We start from the raw sequence: 21,630 nt of genomic DNA on the forward strand, positions 1-21,630 counted from the left end.
GCCACTCTCTCTGCCTGCTGTTGTCTGAGGTCACAGCCATGCCCCTTGGCCTTTGCAGAGCCTTAGCTTGTACAAAAATCTTCACTTAATACAAAGTTAAGCTACTGCCTCTTAGCCTGATTTTTCTAAATAGAAAGGGCTCAAAAGAAAAATCTCGGGTTTCCATTTTGAGCATCATCTTTCCAAAAAGGAAATGTTTGACCCTGTCTTACTAAGCAGCTATTACTGCAAGTAGCTAACATTGGTTGAGTGCTTTCCATGTGCCAAGCACTGTGCTAAGTAGCTGTGTGTCCATTGCCTTGTCATATCCAACGAATTAGTTGTCCCTTCCCTGCGTTAGTATGACAGTTTTCAGACATACAAAAAAAGTTGAAAGACTTGTATAGTAAGTACCTGTGTACCTAAATTCTATGATTAACATTTTACTATGCTGCTTTATCATATATCTTTCCATGTGTCCCTCTCCCAATCCACTTTTACATTTCAAGGTGAATTGCAGGCATCACTACACTTCACCCCTACACCCTTTAACATGTGTGCCATTGACTAGTATGAACTCTGTTCAAGTGAGGAAATTCTGGTTCATAGAGGTCAAGTAAGTAGGTCCAAGGTTACTCATCTGGTAAGTGGGAGAGTATTTTAACTCAAGTCTATGTATTTAATCCCAGAGTCCATGCTCTTAACTGATGTTGTATGCTTAAGACCCACCTCAGCTACCAGGTTCTTGTGTGATTCTGGTCACATCAGTAACCTGAAAAATGAGAGTTAGACTAGGTGATCATTTAAAGACCCTTCCAATTCTTTTTAAATGTTAGAATTCAAGCTTATCTCACCTGAGAGAAGTTGGAGTGGAAACTGAGGGAGAATAGATGGAAGAGGTCCTGGTCTGTAAATAAAAGCACATATCCAAGGTTTGTAAAGTCTCTTCTACCTTGAGTTTTCCAAAGAGCTTCAGTGCTGAGGATTATATGACAAGGTTGTATGGAAAGATCATAGTAGGTTTTTTTGTTTTTGTTTTTGTTTGAGATGAAGTTTCGCTCTTGTTGCCCAGGCTGGAGTGCAATGGTGCGATCTCGGCTCACTGCCACCTCTGCCTCCCGGGTTCAAGTGATTCTCCTGCTTCAGCCTCGTGAGTAGCCATGATTACAGGCGCCTACCACCATGCTCGGCTAATTTTTGTATATTTAGTAGAGACAGGGTTTCACCTTGTTGACCAGGCTGGTCTTGAACTCCTGACCTCAGGTGATCCACCCGCCTCGGCCTCCAAAAGTGCTGGGATTACAGGCATGAGCCACCGCGCCTGGCTAGGCTTTTTATCTGTTTAGAAATATAGCATCTGGGCTGGGCGCAGTGGCTCACACCTGTAATCCCAGCACTTTGGGAGGCCAAAGCAAGTGGATCACCTGAGGTCAGGAGTTCGAGACCAGCCTGGCCATCATAACAAAATCCTGTCTCTACTAAAAATACAAAAATTAGCCAGGTGTGGTGGCATGTGCCTGTAGTCTGAGCTACTCGTGAGGCTGAGGCAGGAGACTCACTTGATCCTGGGAGGCGGAGGTTGCAGTGAGCTGAGATTGCGCCATTGCACTGCAGCCTGGGTGACAGTGAGACTCCATCTGAAAAAGTAGCATCTGAAGAATATCTTCTAGGTTCTCTTAAGGGCAGTGTGCTTTGGTAACTGAAGTGGAAATGGGATGGATATAGCATACACACACATATGCCTTACTTTTCTTTTTTTTTTTTTTTGAGAGGGAGCTTTACTCTGTCGCCCAGGCTGGAGTGCAGTGGCGCCATCTTGGCTCACTGCAAGCTCCACCTCCCAGGTTCACGCCATTCTCCTGCCTCAACCTCCCCAGTAGCAGACGGATCACAAGGTCGGGAGATTGAGACCATCCTGGCTAACACGGTGAAACCTCATCTCTACTAAAAATACAAGAAATTAGCTGGGTGTGGTGGCAGGCACCTGTAGTCCTGACATATTTTTTGAGGGGCTGCTATAAGTGTGAGACCAAGGTACTTCACTGTCCATGAGGAATAGAGGTAGAAGAGGTAAGATGTATTCACAAGACTCTGGCAGTGTGGTCACTGCCCAGAGAGAAGAGCACCTTTTAGATAGTCACATATTCAGTTATTAAATCAGTGTAGCAAACCTTATATTATGCAGTCTTGAGATATAGATGCTCAGCTAGTGTAACTTTCTCAGTGTTCCCCCCTTATAGTCAAATATTCTAAAATATATGATGGTCCGTAGCCCATTTATGGAATATGTGTATGTATATATACACACGTGTACTGCAAATGGTTAATAAAATTCAGAGATTTATAATGTATTTAAAATATACTAACAGATTATAAAGTAATTTAATCTTGAGGATTCAAAACATATTCAATGGATCTAATAGTGCCATAGGCTTAACTTCACAATCAGTATTTACAGTGTTCACTGATGACCAGCTAGTACTCTATGTCATTGATTCTTACCGCTTAGTAGGTTACTTTGGGAATTTGATGAAATCTATGGATCCTTTCCCTGGAAAAAAATGTATATGAATATAAACACAGTTTTGTTCCCAAATTCAAGAGGTATTTGGGCCCCTGACGTCTATCCCTGTACCCTGGGCCAAAAATCAGTGTTCTACTTGTACTCATACTGTGCATTCTTCATACAGTAGCCCGCACCATGTTTTAAAAACAAATTATAACATGACATGTAGTCTTCAAGACCTTTTCAGTGGCTTCCTATTATTTATGTAGAGTAAAATCCAAACTCTACCACAGACTATACGTTCCTGTTCTGCATTCTGGCCGCTGCCTACCTCTTCAGCCTCATCTTCGTGGTCTTTTTCACCATACTTTGGTCACTGCAACCTTTCTATCCCTTGGATACGCCAAGCTCGTTTCTGCTTTGGATTTTCTGAATTTGCTGTTTTCTTTGCCTGTAACACTGACTCCTGCTTCTCCCAGAGGTTCACATATCAAATTAAATGTCATCAGAAAGACATTTCAGGATCACTTTCTAGCCACTGATTCTCTCTCATCATCCCTTTTTCTTCATAGTGGTAATGAAGATCACGTGTGCAATGTTTGTATGTTTGTCTCCCTCACTAAAACATGAGCTCCACAAGTACAAGGCTTTTCTGCTTTGCCTCCGTTACCCTCGGCACCTAGAATGGTGTCTGCAGTGCACCGGCACTCAGTGTTAGTTGGATGAGTGTGTGAATTGTATAGGCCAGGGACTGAGTTTTTTCCCCTTGTGAAATATTTTAATACTGATTTATTCTTTCCACTGTGGTGTGTAGGCATGTGGCGTCATAGTAGAATTAATCAAAAGCAAGAAAATGGCTGGAAGAGCTGTCTTGTTGGCAGGACCTCCTGGAACTGGCAAGGTACTCATTTTCTCTCATTTTTTAAATCTACCCAAGAGAATGATCCTAGTGTCTAAGCCAAATTGAATTCATGTCTTAACTAGTCTTTGTTTAGCTAAATGGGTTATATGTATGTTTTTAAAACTAATGTGCAATAATACAATTGTGTATCTAAAATCCCTGCTTCTGAAATTCAAATTATCCTGGCCTACCTCCAGAGAAGAGAGAATGAAGTCCTTGAAGGGGTCTTATTGTCTCTAGAATTTGTCCTTTATCTCTTTCAAGTCTCCTTTGCTGTGGAAATACATTTCTGTTGGCCTAGGGCTTCATAAAGATTTTCTGAGTGACATCTTATTTGAGGGGACAAAAAAATGAGTCAACAAGTGTTCTTCCAAATGCTAGCTTTACCCATTGCTATTGTGGCTGTGTGAGAGATGAAAAAAAGAAAAACGAGAATTAGAGACATGATTTTTATCTTCAAGGGGCTTACAGTCTCTCCAGGGCAGAAAGAAAGGAAATCATGACAGCACAAGAGGACTCAGTATGAGTGCTCAGCTTTGAGGTATTGACTAATATTAAATGCAGCTGGAATTTGAGCAGGAGGCAGCACTGCGGGCTGGTACAGCTGGAAGGGTTGAGACTTGACATTTTCCCTTCAGAGCTAGGAGAGGATTTGGCTTTACAGGGAAGATAAGGGCCTTTCAGGCAGAGGACACCGTGTGACTTCTTGGGATTTGTGAGGGGACTGGCCAGATACTTGAAATTCACCAGAGTTCCCAATCTGAGCTTGCTTATTCTTCAAAAGGGCCGCTTGATGTGAGCAAGTGGGAGCTTGGGGTTGTGTGTGAAAAGAGATGGGCTTTAAATTCCAGCTCTGGTATTGACTCGCTGTGAGACCTGAGGCAGGTCCCTTAACTTTTCTGAGCAAAAGCATACTCTACCTATTTCAAGCAGTTATTAAACTGATCGGTTGTAAGATAATGACTTGCATTATAATTTTGAAATGATTATTGATCATGTATCTTATATTGGTGTCTTACAAGGGGAAGAAGTGTTGTATTTGTGAACAGTTTTTTCTCTTCCTGTATAAAAGCAAATTGTGAACAGTTTTTTTAAACTGTAAAGCGCCATACAGATGTGAGCTTCAGTTACCTCTCTCCAGGCAACATTAGCTTGTCCAGCGCATTTACCATTTATTTGCTTGCAATTCCTTACATCTTAGACTTCTTTCCCTCCATTTTTCTTCTTCCTAAAGTAAATAATTTAGAAATTCCTTCTAGAAGTTTGTTGGTGGAAAGTCTCTCAGGTTTGCGTTCATTATGTTACCCTTGTTTTGAAAAAGAGTTATGTTGGCTGTATAATTCAGTTGACAGATATTTTCTTCTGTGCTATTTCACAGTACTTCTCTCTCAATGTTATTTGCTCCTTTGGCTTCTGTTGTTTTTGAGAAGTCTAATTTTGAGGGTTTTGACTCTTCTTTCTGCATGTTTTTGAGATGTTTTTGGTTTTGATGTTTCACTATGATATGTCAGAGTAGATTAATTTTTGTTTATCCTGCTTAATGCTAATTATGCTTCCTGAATCTGAGTATTATGTCTCTGCTCAATTCTGGAAAATTGTCAGCCTTAGGAGAATCGCTTGAACCCAGGAGGCGGAGGTTGCAAGGAGCCAAGATCGCGCCATTGCACTCTAGTCTGGGTGATAGAGCAAGACTCCATCTTAAAAAAAAAAAAATGTCAGCGTTAATCTCTTCAGCCATTGCCTTTCCTCATTCTCGTTGTTGTCTCCTTCTGGAACTCCAGTGAGATGAGGTTAAGATTGCAGTGGTTTTCAACCTGGGGCAATTTTGCCTTTCCAGGGGCCTTTGACAATGTCTGCAGACATTTTTGGTTCTCACAACTTGGTTGGGGGTGCTACTGTCATCTAGTGGGTGGAGGCCAGGGATGCTACTAAACATCTTACAGTGCACAGAGCAGTTTCCATAATAAGGAATTATCTGGCCACAAACATCATAGACCCAAGCTGAGAAACCCTGGACTAGAGCTTCTTGTTTTGGCCTCTTTGTCTTTTGGCCTCTCATATTTGTTACCTTTTTGACTCTGCCAAATTATGGGTAATTTCTTTTAGATCTTTGTTTTGGTCTAATTGTCTCTTAAGCTGTGATTAAGTGACTGATTAATCCAGTCTGTTGAGTATTTTTTTCCTTTTCATTTTGAAAAGTTTGGAACCTACAAAAAAGTTGAAAGAATAGTGTGATGAGCCCCTTTATACCCTATAACTAGATAGCCAGTTATAAATATTTTGTGACATTGGCTTTTTCTCTAGTTTATTTCTGAACCACTTGAAAGTAAGTTGTAAGGATGTCTTCCTACATGACCAGGATGCCATCATCAGACCCACCTTGCTAATGCTATTATATTCCCCCAATTTTTGTCAATTAAAAATTAAATTAATTAATTTTTTAAAAATGAGGAGCAGAGCCAGGCAGAGAATAGTGTCTCAGGAACCAAGGAAGGAGAACCTTTAAAGAAAGGAGTAGGTAACCATATCAACTGCGGTAGAGAAATCACAAAGATGAAGGAGTCTGGCAGCTCATCATATGATTCCATGAGCAGTTAACAAATGTGCTTTCAAAGACAACGAAGTTAAATTGTTTTAATGAAAAGAAAATATAGATGATAGAAATTAGAAAACATCTTTCCAAGTTGTTTCAGTTTTCGGCTTTTTGAAAAACACCAGAATATCAAAATGCAATCAAAGGTTACACACTGCATGAATTGTTATAATGTCTTTTCTTTCTTTCCTTCTTTTTTTTTTTTTTTTTTTTGAGATGAAGTCTCACTCTCTTGCCCAGGCTGGAGTACAGTGGCGTGATCTTGGCTCACTGCAACCTCTGCCTCCCGAGTTCAAACGATTCTCCTGCCTCAGCCTCCTGAGTAGCTGGGATTACAGGTGCCTGGCTCATTTTTGTATTTTTAGTAGAGATGGGGTTTCATCATGTTGGTCAGGACTGGTCTCGAACTCCTGACCTTAGGTGATCCACCTGCCTAGGCCTCCCAAAGTGCTGGGATTACAGGCATGAGCCATCGTGCCTGGCCCCCAGGTGTATTTTGTTATGGCCCACCTTTTCTACTTATGTGTGGCCCTTCAAGAGTCCTCTTTTTATGTTTGTTTTTTTAATTGTAAGGTTTCGTTTGTTTGTTTGTTTGTTTTTTGAGACAGTTTCACTTTGTTACCCAGGCTGGAGTGCAGTGGTCTGTTGCCCAGGCTGGAGTGCCGTGGTCTGTTACCCATCCTGGAGTGCAGTGATCTCGGCTCACTGCAGTTTTTACCTCTTGGGTTGGGGTGATCCTCCCACCTCAGCCTCCTGAGTAGCTGGGACTACAGGTGCACACCACCATGCCTTGGCTAATTTTTGTTATTTTTGTAGAGATAGGGTATCGCCATGTTGCCCAGGCTGGTGTTGAACTCCTGGGCTCAAGCAATCCACCTGCCTCGGTCTCCCAAAGTGCTGGGGTTGCAGGTGTGAGCCACCGCACCCGGTCCTGGTTTTATTCAGGGGTTTCTATCTAAGTGCTATATCTTCCTGAGCTTTCCTGTATCCACAGTCTCCGAACTTTCAAGGCAAGTGGTTTACTGCTCTGAATGTTATTATTTATTCGATTCTATGAACAGGTCTATGCAGCACTCTGTAGTAGGTGTAGGAATAGTAGCCATGTCATATACTTTCTCTCTGGAAGCCTTTAAATGGAGGAAACGAGACACACGTGTTTTGTAAGAGGAGAGGTTTTCAGTGGACCCAGTGTGCCATATTGCTAGAAGCATATGTCCTTCATTTGTTTTGGTAATATTGTATCGCTTTCCTCTCAGGGAATATGAGAAGTGCTCGGTGTGGTATTACCTTATAAGTTTGTCCACTCCCTTCCAATGTGTATGAAGGAATTTGGTGACTTCTGCTTAATGGTTTGCTGCAGGGTCCCAAAGTTTAGCCAACTTAACTGGGTGGCAGGCAGGAATACTGCTTATTTTAGAGATGCAAATGCATGGTTCATATGCATTTCCACTCTTGAGGACCTCACACTGTTAATAATGGGTTTGGGTTTTAGAAAAAGGAGATATTCAGATGAGATTGAAAAATAGAGATTTCTTCAACCTTCTTTAGGAAACCTCTTTTTTTTGTGCCACTTGTCACTCACATGGGGTGAGTACAAAAAAATAATGGCTTTGGAGACTGGGGTTTGCATCCTAGTGCTGCTGCTTGTGGTTTGCCCTCGGGTGTGTTGGTAATTTTTGAGTTTTGTTTCTTAAAGTACAGACTAGATGATCAAGGTCATAGGCTAGTTGGGGAGATTCGATGAGGTCTGTGCAGCACTCTGTAGTAGGTGTAGGAATAGTAGCCATGTCATATACTTTCCCTCTGGAAGCCTTTAAATGGAGGAAATGAGACACATGTGAAGCTTTTTTTTAAACCAAGTATTTATCATATTTTAATGGAAGTATGTTTATCTCTTCTGTATTAGGTAAAGGGAGGGAGAGTGCCATTTAATTGGATGTGGTCACTGTCTTTGAAGTTGAAAACCGAGGGTAGGGAATTGGGGCTGGCAGGGATACAAGGAAGAGAAAGAGGAGTGACTGGGAAGGGGGTGGAGTTTAGTTAGATGGTGGTCCTGTCCAGCCTGTGGCCCCACAGGGAGTCTGCTGTTAGAGTGCTGCTCCTCTCATTGTGCCCTTTCACATTCCAGAGATTTTTTTCCTTTGCTCTTAGAAGAATACCAGTTTTTAAGGTGTCAGCCTTGGGCTTACAAGTGCGGATGCCTAATGAGGCAGGCAGCGGGGATGCGGAAAGTGGCTGGGTGCGCTGTGGCGCGGCTGCCATGAGCCCCTGGTGCTTGGCCTTGCTGAAGGTCACCGTGCGACTGCAGGCCAAACAGAACCAGGCTGTGAGCAACGAGTTTGCCACTTGTGATCTAGCATGGCACTTTAGTACTTTCATTTGACAGATGAGGAAATCGGGCACCTGAGATTTGCCGACTGCCCAAGGTCACACTGAAAATTAGTGGCAGAACCAGCACTAAATCTTTCTGTTCCTGGCTAGTGCATTTTATACTATGCTATATACTGATTCTCCACCAGAGCTTACTACCTCAAAACTATCAACAACAGGGCATGGAAAACAAAATCTGAGAGGAATCTTGACTGTTAATTTTAAGACACCGTCTCAGAGTTTCACTTTGTTCTTCAGTAACAAGCTTGTTTTCTTTCTTAGCCCATATACCTGGGGAGCTGGCCTTACTTGTGCTCCTGTTTCAGAGATGAGGAAAGATGAAAATGGCATTCAAAGGCCATGGCCTTGCCCAGTTCTGTACCAACTTTAAAGCGTTTGCTTGCCATACTTGACATTTGACCATACACCTGTGAAGTCTGGTTCTGTTTAGCATTTGTCAACTGTAATTATCTTACCAAAAATCAATTTGTAGTTTATCACAGGGCGTGTTTAAGTGTAACTTGTTAAGACCAACTCATAGCTTCAAAATCCTACTTGAGATATCCTTCTTCACTCTTTATGGGCTACATAACATAAAATGAACAATCAGTTCATTCATTCCTTCATTATTTCTGATGGGTTGTAGATTGGTGTTTTCCTGTATTTGTAAAAAGGGAAAGCAGGTATCTCAAAGATCCAGTGGTGTATTCTGAGCAATTAGGTCAGAGCCACGTATTGATATTGAGGGAACAATTTTGGATGACTATAAAGTTCGCCCTTCCTATCTGTGGGTTCCATGTGTGTAGATTCTGCCAACCACAAATCAAAAATACTCAGGAAAAAAAAATAAAAGATAAAAATACAATAATAAAAATAATGCATACTTAAAAATACAATATAATTATTTACATAGCATTTATATTTTATTAGGTATTGTATGTAATCTAGAGATGATTTAAAGTAACAGGAGGATGTGCATAGGTTATATGGAAATACCCTGCCATTTTATACCAGGACTTGAACATCCATGGATTTTGGTATCCCTGTGGATACTGAAGAGTAGACTCTTCTAATTATGACATGATCTTTGGAGTCCTGCTGCCAGAGATTAAATCTGCACTGCCATTTTCTAGATTATGGTACTTACATTGTGTTATTTAATGTCTCTCGGTTTCTCATGTATAAAATGGGGAGAATACCAGTGTCTATATCATAGGCTGGTTGTGAGGATCATGTGAGGCATTTGGAGTTGGGCCTGTGCTGGATAAGTCTGAGTGATTGATAGCTTGTAATTATGGGGAACATTAGAGATGCCATTTATGATTTAAATTGACTGTCCACAAAAGTCATCAAACATTTGTGAAACATGCTGTTCCTAGTTCCTCGTGGTTCTGTAGCATGTGCTTGTGAATTGTTTATGTTTTCAGGACTGTGAACTGTGTTTCCGTTGCTTTCTTCTGTAGACAGCTCTGGCTCTGGCTATTGCTCAGGAGCTGGGTAGTAAGGTCCCCTTCTGCCCAATGGTGGGGAGTGAAGTTTACTCAACTGAGATCAAGAAGACAGAGGTGCTGATGGAGAACTTCCGCAGGGCCATTGGTAAGTAGTGTCACATTTGTGGGAGGAGTTGGTCTCACTTCCTGAAGCGTGTGTACCGAAGCCTCTTTGCAGTGAAGATGCCTTTATGTCTGGTTTTCGTGGCACTGCTATTTTTCTTTTGGCACTTAGTGCATTATTTTTCAAATGAAACAAAACCCCAGCTTTTCTAATTGAAGTGCCTTAGCAATTGGAGCAACTATGGACCCTAGCTGTGAGCCTGGGCTTCATGCAATAAGTAGATGTGTCTAAAAGTGTGTTTTTTAAATGAGTCGTATTTTCCTGGAAGCCTTATTTTGCCATTAGAGATGACTATCCACTTAAAAGGTTTTGGATTCAAGCCAGAATCTTTGTGTGCCATGTGGCCAGAATACCCCTGGTCCTGGATGGCGAGCCAGAAGAGTTGTGGCCTGTCATAAAGTGAGGAGACTGTATGGGGACTGGCAGATCTTAGAGGCTTATGGCGCCAAACTCTTAGGGCCTCAGGCTGTCATAGTAAGTGCCAGTGATGAGCCAGGCCTTCCCTCCCCTGAGGGGAGATTATCAATCTACATTTCGCATTTGAAGAAACAGTCTCAGAAAGTTGTGAGAGTAACTTGCTAGTGACCCAGTTAGTAAATGGCAGAACTAGTTTGATCCGACATCTGTCTCATTTCTAGAGCCGTTGCTCTGAAGATTTTCTGTGAGAAGAAAATGGCTTCTGTCTTGAATTTTTGCCTTTTGCTAGCTGGGACTTCTGGGGTAGTCTTTTGGCCCCATTTCTGCTGGTACAGCACTGGGCAATTCCTGGTTTCCCTCAGATCTGCTTATAGAAATAGCTTATTTCTTTTAACTGTTGCATAAAAGTCCAGTTATTAAGCCATTTCTGTTTTTTGAACATTTAGATTTATTTTCAGCTTTTACTCTTAAAAACAAGGCTACTAGAAACATCCTTTTATGTGTCTTTGTGCACATGTGCGAGTATGTTTCTAGGATTTGCCTGCTGAGTCGTGGGTTATGAACACTGGTCAGATTGCCTGTACCAGTTTCCAGGTCCTTTCATTGTCAAACCAAAGTAAGTATTCTTAAGAGGGAAATTTACCAGAAAACTTTGAGGAAATGATGAAACTTTAAGACTGATGAAGTTTAGTTTCGGAGTAAGATCAGGTAGGACTGTAGGCCATGGTTATGGCTTTGGATTTTACACTGAACAAAAGGAGAAGTAGTTAGAGAGTGCTGGTATCCCTGTGCTCTGGTTTTGCTTTTACCAGACCCCTCCGGCTAGGGTGAGAGTGGGAGTGGATAATAAGGGGGGTGAGGACAGAGAGGAGTCTGAGCAGGACAAAGTAGTGGCTCGGACCAGGGTGGTGGCAGTGGAAGTGCAAAGTGGTTGGATTCTGGGTATGTTTGCATGGTAGAGCTGACAGAATTTCATAAAGGGTTAGATATGGGGCTGAAAGAAAGAGAGGAGTCGAGGAAAATTCCCAGGTTTGGCCATTTTTGGAGATGGGGAAGAATGGGAGGGAGCAGTTGGGTGTTTACTCAGTGTCTTCTGGGGATACAGTGGTCAGTGTTTGTCTCTGTAAACACAGTTCCTGGCACATAGTGGGTGCTCAGGAAAGTTCTGAGTGAGTGAGAAAAGTGGGTAGACTTTGAAGCAGTTAGAAAACAGGTCTTTTTTTTTTTTTTTTTTGAGACGGAGTCTCGCTCTGCCACCCAGGCTGGAGTGCAGTGGCCGGATCTCAGCTCACTGCAAGCTCCGCCTCCCGGGTTCACGCCATTCTCCTGCCTCAGCCTCCCGAGTAGCTGGGACTACAGGCGCCCGCCACCTCGTCCGGCTAGTTTTTTGTAGTTTTTAGTAGAGACGGGGTTTCACAGTGTCAGCCAGGATGGTCTCGATCTCCTGACCTCGTGATCCGCCCGTCTCGGCCTCCCAAAGTGCTGGGATTACAGGCTTGAGCCACCGTGCCCGGCCTGAGGTCTTTTTTTTTTAGAGAGTCTGTCGCCAGGCTGGAGTGTAGTGGCGTGGTCTCAGCTCACTGCAACCTCCGCCTCCGGGGTTCAAGCGATTCTCGTGCCTCAGCCTCCCAAATAGCTGGAATTACAGGCACGTGCCATCACACCCAGCTACTTTTTGTATTTTTAGTAGAGATGGGGTTTCACTGTGTTGGCCAGGATGGTCTTGATTTCCTGGCCTCATGATTCGCCTGCCTCGGCCTCCCAGAGTGCTGGGATTACAGGCATGAGCCACCGTGCTCAGCTGAAAACAGAAGTCTTTAGCTAAAAAATATGCTATGTTTGGTTTATGAAGTATTTTTTCTAAATTTGGAACTAGTTGTCAATATTTAGCAATAAGGAAGTGTCATAAAGTGCTCATTTCTGCCTCCTTGAAGCAGCTTTCATTCCCACAGCAGGCGGAGCTGAGCGGGTCCCTCTGACCAGGTCCCCATAAGCATTGAAGTTTGTGACTATTTTTCTAAACCAGAGAGATTATGAACTGTGTTCAGAGGCTAAGTTTTGTGTTACTTAGAATAGATTTATTTTTATTTTATAATTTTAACACTTCCTCAGTGCCGTGATTTGAGTATTTTTAAAACTGCAAAGTATTTCTGCCTGGAAATATATTATTTTTACCATAAAATATTGGATTTTTTGGTGCTTATTTTAATTATTTTATTTTGTTTTAGTGCCATGCCATGGTCTCACTCTGTTGCCCAGGCTGGCCTTGAACTCCTGGGCTCAAGTGATTGTTCCACCTCAGCCTCCCAAGTAGCTGGGGCTATAGGTGTACACCATCACGCCTGGGTTTGGTGCCTATCTTACTTATCTATTTTTAAAACATTTGTCTCTTTTTAAATTTTTTTTAGAGACAGGATCTTACTCTGTTGTCCAGGCTAAAGTGCAGTGGTGTAACCATAGCTCCCTGCAGCCTCAACTCCTTGGGCTCAAGAGATCCTCCTGCCCCAGCCTCCCGAGTAGCTAGGACTGCAGGTGTACATCACCACGCCCAGCTAATTTTTTTAAATTTTTATGTAGGCCGAGTGCGGTGGCTCACACCTGTAATCCCAACACTTTGGGAGGCCGAGGCCGGTGATCACCTGAGGTCAGGAGTTCGAGACCAGGCCGGCCAACATAGTGAAACCCCGTCTCTACTAAAAATACAAAAAATTAACGGGGCATGGTGGCATACGCCTATAATCCTAGCTACTTGGGGGGCTGAGGCAGGAGAATTGCTTGAACCCAGGAGGCGGAGGATTGTGCCATTGCACTCCAGCCTGGGCAGCAGAGAGGCTCTGTCTCAAAAAAAAAAAAATATACGTAGAGAGGCCAGGCATGGTGGTTCCTATAATCTCAGCACTTTGGAAGGCAAAGGCAGGCGGATTACTTGAGCCCAGGCGTTAGAGACCAGCCTGGGGAACATGGTGAAACTCCGTCTCTACAAAAAATACAAAAATTAGCTGGGTGTGGTGACGTGTGCCTGTAGTCCCAGCTACTGGGAAGGCTGAGGTGGGAGAATCACCTGAGCCTGGAAAGTCGAGGCTGCAGTGAGCTGAAATCACACCACTGCACTTCAGCAGGCAACAGTGAGACCCTCTGTCAAAAAAAAAAATCGGAAGACTGAGACACGAGAACTGCTTGAGCCCAGGAAGCGGTGGTTGTAGTGAGGTGATATTGCGCCACTGCACTCCAGCTTGGACTGCAGAGTAAGACTCCTCTCAAAAAAAAAAAAAAAATTGTTTTTGTAGCGATGGAGTCTCACTGTGTCAGGTGGTCTCGAACTCCTGGCCTCAAGTAATCCTTTCGCCTTGGCCCGGCAGAGTGCTGAGATTACAGGAATGAGTCACTACACCCATCCCAGTGCTTGTTTTAAACGGAGATATTATAGACTTATGGAGAAGTATGTAAAACATTAATTATGAAGTAAAGGCTTATACAGTCACCACTGAAAGAACAGAGCATGGCCAGCACCTCAGACGTGTGTCCCTCCCTGGTCACAACCCCTTCCTCTCCCAGGTGGGACTCACAATGTGCCATAATTGTGTGGGAATGGTTTATGTGATCACCATAACCTTGTACACACATGTGTGTATTTCTAAACCATGGGGCTTAATTTTGCCCTTTTAAAACTTTATCTAAATCATACTTTATGTGTTCCTTGTGTCTTGCTTCTTTAGCTAAGCGTCTGTATCTGTAAGGTTCAACCCATGTAATTACATGCAGTGTACTTTGTGGATTTTTTACATTATATTTGGAATAGCAGTGGAAATGATTCGCAGGACTCCTTTAAGGTTTAAAATCTTCTGAGTATTTTTTTTTTTAAACATGTGCCCATGATTTTATTTAACTCATAATAAAGATGAGATGAACAGTAAGATGTTACAACTAGTTCAAATATCTGAGTACTTTTTTTTTTAATTGAGACAAGGTGTCACTCTATCACCCAGGCTGGAGTGCATGGCACGATCTTGGCTCACTGCAATCTGTGTTTCCTGGGCTGACATGATCCACCTACCTTGGCCTCCCAAAGTGCTGGGATTACAGGCGTGAACCACCACGCCTGGTCCCTGAGTATTTTTTTTAAATGTTCTATTTACTTAAAAAATGTTTTTCTGATATTGATAAAATCTGTGAAAACTGTCTTCACATGGGTGTATGTATGTGTTTGCATTGCTTAAAGGTAACAAATGCTTTAAAATTCAGAAAAATAGAGATAAGTTCCTTGGCATCTGTTTTGTAATTTGCCATTTCTGAGGGGAGGGGACAGTATCATTCTTTTGATGGCAGCAAGGTGAAAAGAAATTTCTTGATCCTACCAGAGAATAAAAAGGCAGGCCATTGACTATCTTTAAAAAGGAACCCTGCCCATCTTCCTCTGCCTTTGAATTCTGTGAAGTTGGGAGAGGGGGTGGGGAGGAAGCAATAAGCTGACCAGAAATAAAAAGCAGGGAGTCTGTGCTATTTCCTTGATGTGATGAAGGTCCCTGTCAGGGATTTAGAAACCTGAGCCAGCAGATGAAACCTGTGTCATTTGTGTTGTCGTTGCCAGAGACAGCGCCAGCTCAGCCCCTTTCCTGGCTAACAGCAGGTTTCATTGTCCGTCACCCACGTCCCCCGCCTGCTTGTCAGCACAGAGCAACTTCTAAACAAATGTGGGGGCTAGTGAGAGACGGGAATGTCTTTCTTCCCCTCCTTGAGGAATTTCATGCCACATTCATCTAACAGTAAATATAAGTAAGCATTCCATTTGAAGGAATTTATCACTGTGGGATATAAAAGGTTTGATTTTTAAAAAATCAAAGTTCACTTTTAAAGTACAGGATTTTCCAAGTTTACCACAATGTTCTGATATATTCATGTTGTTTGGAGAATTTTTGTCTCAGATTGATGTTCAGGAACTAAGAATTTGGTAAAGCACAAATGAAATGAGTCCTCTCTTTTGGGGCTATTCCAAAACTTCCATTTATAGGCTATTAGATGGAATGAAGGTAGAGTAAAACTTTTCCTTAACTTTAATATCTGAGAGTCTTTGTCCTGACTGGGTTTCTGGGGTAAAGAAGGCAAACAGCCCAATGATAAGATAATGACCACATTTAAAAGTGAGAAGTTACTGAGTGTACCTGACACCATAGGTAGTGTTTTTTAGTGCCGTTGGAATATTTCCATATCAGAACAGAGGTAGCTTAATGGTGAGAACACCAAGTCCTTATCATGCCACCCTGCCATCAGAACTAGTTTATGTCTCCACATTTGTAAGTTGAATAGTTTTTCATTTATTCTTTAGATAACTGGATCTCAACTGTGTCTGTACTTTGGAATCAAGGGCAGAGTTTTAAACTAATAGTGATGGCAGGGGCCCATCCCCTGGGATTTGGAAGCAAGTGTTCTGGGTACAGCCAGGGCATAATTCATTATAGGGGCCCCTCAGGTGGACCTAAAGGTTGAGAACCATGACCATAGGCTCCAGCAGAGGTTTAGAGTAGTATTTCCTAAACTTAGGCCATCAGTGGTCTTACTTCACTGGGTCTCACTGGTATTATTTACTTAAAATTTTTTTTAAAGTAGACTTGGTAATTTTGTTCATATGTACAGAAAAATGTGCAGAACATAAATGCATAACTTGGTGGATTATTGTAAAGTAAAAACCTATGAAACCAGCAGCCAATAAAAAAAGGGAACGTTGCCAGAACTCCAAAGTACCCTTCATGTCCACTCCCGGTTGCCATCCTTCCTTACCCAAAGTAATGGTAGTCTTGATTTCTAACAGTATAGTTCAGTTATGCCTGACTTTTAGTGCTGAGGTTGAGGGTGTTACGGTGATACAGGCTATAACATTACATGACTGACTCCTTAGAGTTCTCAGGCCATTACCATATAGAACATGTAAATGTATCTGCAGGTTCGTTTCTTGGGTATTACTAATAGGTGGTCTGCCTAATGACAACCTCTTCACTCTTAGTGACTTCATTCATTCATCCATTCACTCTACCTGCCAATGTGCTAGGCCCTCAGCTCAGGTGTGGGCAGTCTACAGAGGGATAGGCAAGGTCTGCAAGTTACGGCATTGCCGTGTGCTGGTGCTGTGCCAGTGGAAACACAGGTCACCATGGGGACAATTTGGAGGATGAGGAAGAAGGATGTGTGAAGGGGGAGGGGATAAGTTTTAAACTGAGTCTGCAAGGAGGAGTTGCCTAAGCTTAAAAGAGTGGTTCAGGAAGCAGAGCCATTATATGCAAAAGCATGTAATGAACATAGAGATCATGTTCTAAAAATTAATTTAACAACGATTCTTGGATAATGAACAAATGTTTATTAAAGAGCTAATGGGGATGATGTTTAGAATTTGGAGAGAAATTTACCTTTATTTGCAATATTCTAATGTGTTATGGACTTAGAAAATTGTAGAGCAACTGGGCGTGGTAGCTCACACCTGTAATCTCAGCACTTTGGGAGGCCGAGATGGGTGGATCACCTGAGGTCAGGAATTCAAGACCAGTCTGGCCAACGTGATGAAACCCTGTCTCTACTAAAAGTATAGAAAAAAACCCAAAAATTAGCCAGATGTGGTGATACACGCCTGTAATCCCAGCTACTTGGGAGGCTGAAGCAGGAGAATCACTTGAACCCGGGAGGCGGAGCTTGCAGTGAGCCAAGATCACACCATTGCACTCCAGCCTGGGTGACAGACCGAGACTCTATTTCAAAAAAAAAGAAAAAGGAAAAAAAAGAAAATTGTAGAGCAACACATTGCAAATAATGCATGACAGCTGGGTATTTCTTCTTGGAGTACGCAGTGAGCCAGAGGCCATAACACCTGGCAGGGTCGAGTGTTACCCACTGTTGACATAGATACCTAATTATTTTATTATGTCCTGCTCAGGCTTGATAGTGTCAGAGGGTGTGTAGTGAGTTATTCCATTGGTTTTAAGATTTCCTTTGAGAGTCAAAAATTCAGGAAACAAGGCTACAGGAGTTTTGATAGCCACTGTTCTGGTGGAATAGAATGGTGTGGGTTCAGAGACTGGATTAAAGGCTAGAGGTAAATTTCACCCCCTTGGAAATGGAGCAGACAATTTTGAGAATTATAACTTGTCTATCTAGTTCTGGATTTGAACCCAGAAAGTTCCCTTAAAAAGTTGCATTTCTAGGCCGGGCGCAGTGGCTCACGCCTGTAATCCCAGCACTTTGGGAGGCCGAGGCGGGTGGATCACAAGGTCAGGAGATCGAGACCATCCTGGCTAACATGGGGAAACCCCGTCTCCACTAAAAATACAAAAAATTAGCCGGGCATTGTGGCGGGCGCCTGTAGTCCCAGCTACTTGGGAGGCTGAGGCAGGAGAATGGAGTGAACCCAGGAGGCGGAGGTTGCAGTGAGTTGAGATCGCGCCATTGCACTCCAGCCTGGGCGACAGAGCAAGACTCCGTCTCAAAAAAAAAAGTTGCATTTCTAATAGTACCTCTGATTTACATTGATATGGCCTTTTTACCCATCATGACACCCTGGTATGTACATTATTGAAGTTGATTTGTCAGTTCTGGTGACATGGAAGTTTTGGGCTCTCAGTGTGAGAGAAAAGATTCTGCTTCTCACCATGACCCCTCTGCCACCTCTTCCAGGGCTGCGAATAAAGGAGACCAAGGAAGTTTATGAAGGTGAAGTCACAGAGCTAACTCCGTGTGAGACAGAGAATCCCATGGGAGGATATGGCAAAACCATTAGCCATGTGATCATAGGACTCAAAACAGCCAAAGGAACCAAACAGTTGAAAGTGAGTACATGTTTGTGGCCTCTTTTCTCTTGACTCTACCAGCACTGTGGCTTTGGGCAGGTGCTGTAGCCTCTCTGCATCCGGTGTCCTGACCTGTGCACTGCAAGTGTTGATTTCTCACAGAACTGGTTGAGGATATTGTGTGTATAAAGCAGTACCTAGCACAGGGCTTGCACATGGGAGAACTCAAGGAAGATAGTTCTTTTCTTACTTACTTACTCCTAGGAAACTCTTCATGTTAAAACATGAGCTGTGTGATTAAGTCAAGAAACTACCTCTGCCATTCCATGTCCCATATTATGACCATGTGTCAAATATGCTGGGCTGGGTCTGAACCTGGGCTTTAATTTTTCCAGTTATCAATGCCCATGCTCATAGAAAGAAACAGCACTGAGTAATCAAATGAGAGTTGTATAAAGATGATGGATGGACTTCCCAGGGGCCACATGCAGAATCCTGACTGCAGTTGCTTGTGTCAGGAACCTGTGGTCGCTTCAGTGGCTGGTTCTGCTCAGTACAGGGCTTTGTGGAGAGGCCAGAATGGCGACACTGGATAGCCCTCGAAGACTCCTCAGCCACCTGTCCTATAAGTCTTTAGGATGGAGGCAGTAGAGTTTCTAGGGGAAGAGCATGAATTTTGGAGTCTAAGTCCTAAAGGAATCCCTGACTTTGTAAACTTACAACTGTGTAGCATTAATCTCTGAATAGTATTTTCTTTATCTGTTGAATGGGAATAATAATTGCCTGTCTTTCAGGGTTATGGCTTTGGGTGTGGCACCGAGTTACCTAATGAATGATAGCTGTTAATGTTATCGTGAGAGCCTTCACTTGGAGAAATGAAACAGTACAGATTTTAGGCTTTGCCTTATTATTATTAATAAATATTATCATTGTAGCTCTCATTTATTGTATGTGCCAGGCCTTGGACTAAGTGCTTCAACAAACATTTCATTTATTGTCATTCATAACTTTATATGTATATATATTTGTGTGTGTGTGTGTGTATAATTTCCCTCATGTTACAGATGAAGGCTCATAAAGAGGTTACATGGTTATCCTGGGATCATCCAGCCAGTCAGGTGGCAGAGCTGACCCTCTGAGCCCTAACTGTTGTGCCATCTGCCCACCAGCTTGCTGTGTGACCTTTGGAAGTCAGTTGAGCTCTCTGGGACTCAGTTTTCTCATCTATAAACTGCAGGAAATTGACCATATAATTTCTCCATCTTTATTCTGTTCTACGATTTTATGGTTCTTTGATTCTCTAAGGTTGTTTCTTGGTCACTGCTTTATGGAGATCATAAAAATGTCACTTCTTCAAAGGGCCATTTTTCTTTTTCCTAACAGGGTTTCAATCTCAGGAGCTTGCCTCTGCAAATATCTCTTTTATACCTACCCCTTGTCACTTCCATTCTGAATTAATTAGATTTCTCAGTAGCATCTGCCACCTTTCCAGTAATTACATCTTCAGTCAATTCATTTGGGAAATTAACCGGTATAAAAATGCTTGAGGCAAAAAAGAAGTATATTCTCCAATGTAGGACAGATAAAATAAGGCATACAGTTTAAATTTCAGCTATTTGTAACGCTGCTTTGTACAGCTTCTTTACAAAAATAATGTAGAGGAGAAGATGAAATTTTTCTTCCAAAATGAATACTTTTAGGTACTTTTAGAATATGTGCAAGATGTTTGGATAGAAGGTGCTCAAATACTTGGTGGATATTCAAGTCTGAAGGAGTCTTCTGAGTCCTCGCAATGAGAATGCCGTTAGTACTCCTAACCCCTTCGTACCAGGCCTTACCTGAGGGCCTCACCCACTTTTGTCCTTAGGCGCACAGGCTCACAGCAGTTCTGCCAGGGGCTGCTGTCCCCAGCCAGCCAAGGAGAGGCAGAGCCCTGGGTTTGCTGCTGTGGTGGTAGTTTTTTAAAAGCTTTATTGAGATAGCATTTTAAATAAAACTCACCCATTTTAAGTATACAATTTCAGGAATTTTAATGTATTTTCACAGTTGTACAATCACCACAATCTTAATTTCAGAACATTTTCATCGCCCCAAGAAGAATCCTCCTGCTCATTTACAGTCATTCCCCATTCCAATTATAGACCTCGGCAACTACTAATCTACTTTTGGTTGCCTTCTTTTGGACATTTCATATGAATGGAACATACAGTGTATGTCTTTTTTTGTATCTGGCTTCTTTCACCAAGCCCTGGGTTGTTACTTTTTAATTTTGTTTGGGGCAAAGCCCAAGTTTTTTTCCACCATAGTTACATTATATCACATAGCTCTCCATGAAGACCTCAAGAAACTTATGTTTAACTACAGAATCCTTACAAAGGCAGCTGTCCTAGAATGTTAATCACTGAGGGTCACCAGAATCTGGAGAAAAGCAACAGTTCCCCAAATCTGCTTATTTCCTTTCCTGGAGATACAAGCAGGCAGACCCAAGGGCACAAACACTGGGATGTGAATCAAAAGGCTTGGGAAAGATTCTCATTTATGCTTTTCTTTGAATTACTATATACATCTGTGATTGCACCAGGGTGCAATAGATGAGGAAACTTAGAACTGAGAACCTTATCCAAAATCATAGGCCCTGCAAGATGCCAGCCTTGAGATTGGTAAGCAGGTGCTGGCAGGTACTTCAGTTGCAGAAAGTTCCACCCCACCTGAGGTGAGGCAAATGAAGGAGTGAAGCAGGGATGATGATCTCAAGGGGGTGATAGGGCCTGTGGTCCTGTGGACAGTGGGGGCCGGGCCCACCCATCTCAGGGCAGCCAGGACCATCCTTATAAAAACGCTGCTGCCAGTTTACAGCCTTTGGAATCAAGGGAAAGAGAAGAGTAGGTGTCCCATGTGTCCCTCTCATGCTTGTTACACAGGGATGCAGGTATACTGGCCCCCCTATTCTCTCCCTGATGTGCTTAGTCCCTGAGCCAGTCTCTTGTGTGGTACTCATGCATTCACATTCCTGCAGGTCCCAGTACACATGCACATGCAGAACAGCCTTTCTCCATGCACTTGCTAGCTACCTCAGATCCCTTACGAAAAGGTACCTTACATGGTGTCTGAAGGAAATGGAATATGTATTACACTTCTGATTTACATTTTTTTTTTTAGCTGGACCCCAGCATTTTTGAAAGTTTGCAGAAAGAGCGAGTAGAGGCTGGAGATGTGATTTACATAGAAGCCAACAGTGGGGCTGTGAAGGTAATGCCTTCCTTGGGACACAGCATTGTCCCTGATTTGTTTGCCATGAGAATACCTACGTGACAAGGGAGTTGTTTTCTTCAGAGGGTATGGGGTGTGTGGGGAGGGGCTGGTGTCTGTTATGAGGCTGATGGAAGGTCAACTAGTGGCCCTTTATGTATAATAAAGTTTGCCTTCCTTTTATCTTCATTCTTTAACCTTCTCACGATTAAAACAGGCAGTCTGTTAGAAA

General features: G+C 42.7%; 1 protein-coding gene across 3 annotated transcripts in view; it reads left to right on the forward strand.

The window, feature by feature from the left end:
* LOC105477798 (RuvB like AAA ATPase 1) overlaps nucleotides 1-21,630 on the forward strand; it is an 80,173-nt gene that overhangs the window by 38,209 nt on the left and 20,334 nt on the right. For 2 of the 3 annotated variants that reach the window (XM_011734587.3, XM_011734585.3), the window contains exons 2-5: nucleotides 3,300-3,386; nucleotides 9,813-9,945; nucleotides 18,037-18,188; nucleotides 21,309-21,398. In XM_011734587.3, the coding sequence (XP_011732889.1) occupies nucleotides 3,339-3,386; nucleotides 9,813-9,945; nucleotides 18,037-18,188; nucleotides 21,309-21,398 (423 nt within the window). In that variant the 5' untranslated portion in view covers nucleotides 3,300-3,338. Of the gene's footprint in view, nucleotides 1-815; nucleotides 912-3,299; nucleotides 3,387-9,812; nucleotides 9,946-18,036; nucleotides 18,189-21,308; nucleotides 21,399-21,630 lie in introns of those variants that run through there. The other variant, XM_011734586.3, reaches the window with a different exon arrangement.

This window comes from Macaca nemestrina, chromosome 2, assembly GCF_043159975.1.
Source record: "Macaca nemestrina isolate mMacNem1 chromosome 2, mMacNem.hap1, whole genome shotgun sequence".
Taxonomy (NCBI): domain Eukaryota; kingdom Metazoa; phylum Chordata; class Mammalia; order Primates; family Cercopithecidae; genus Macaca; species Macaca nemestrina.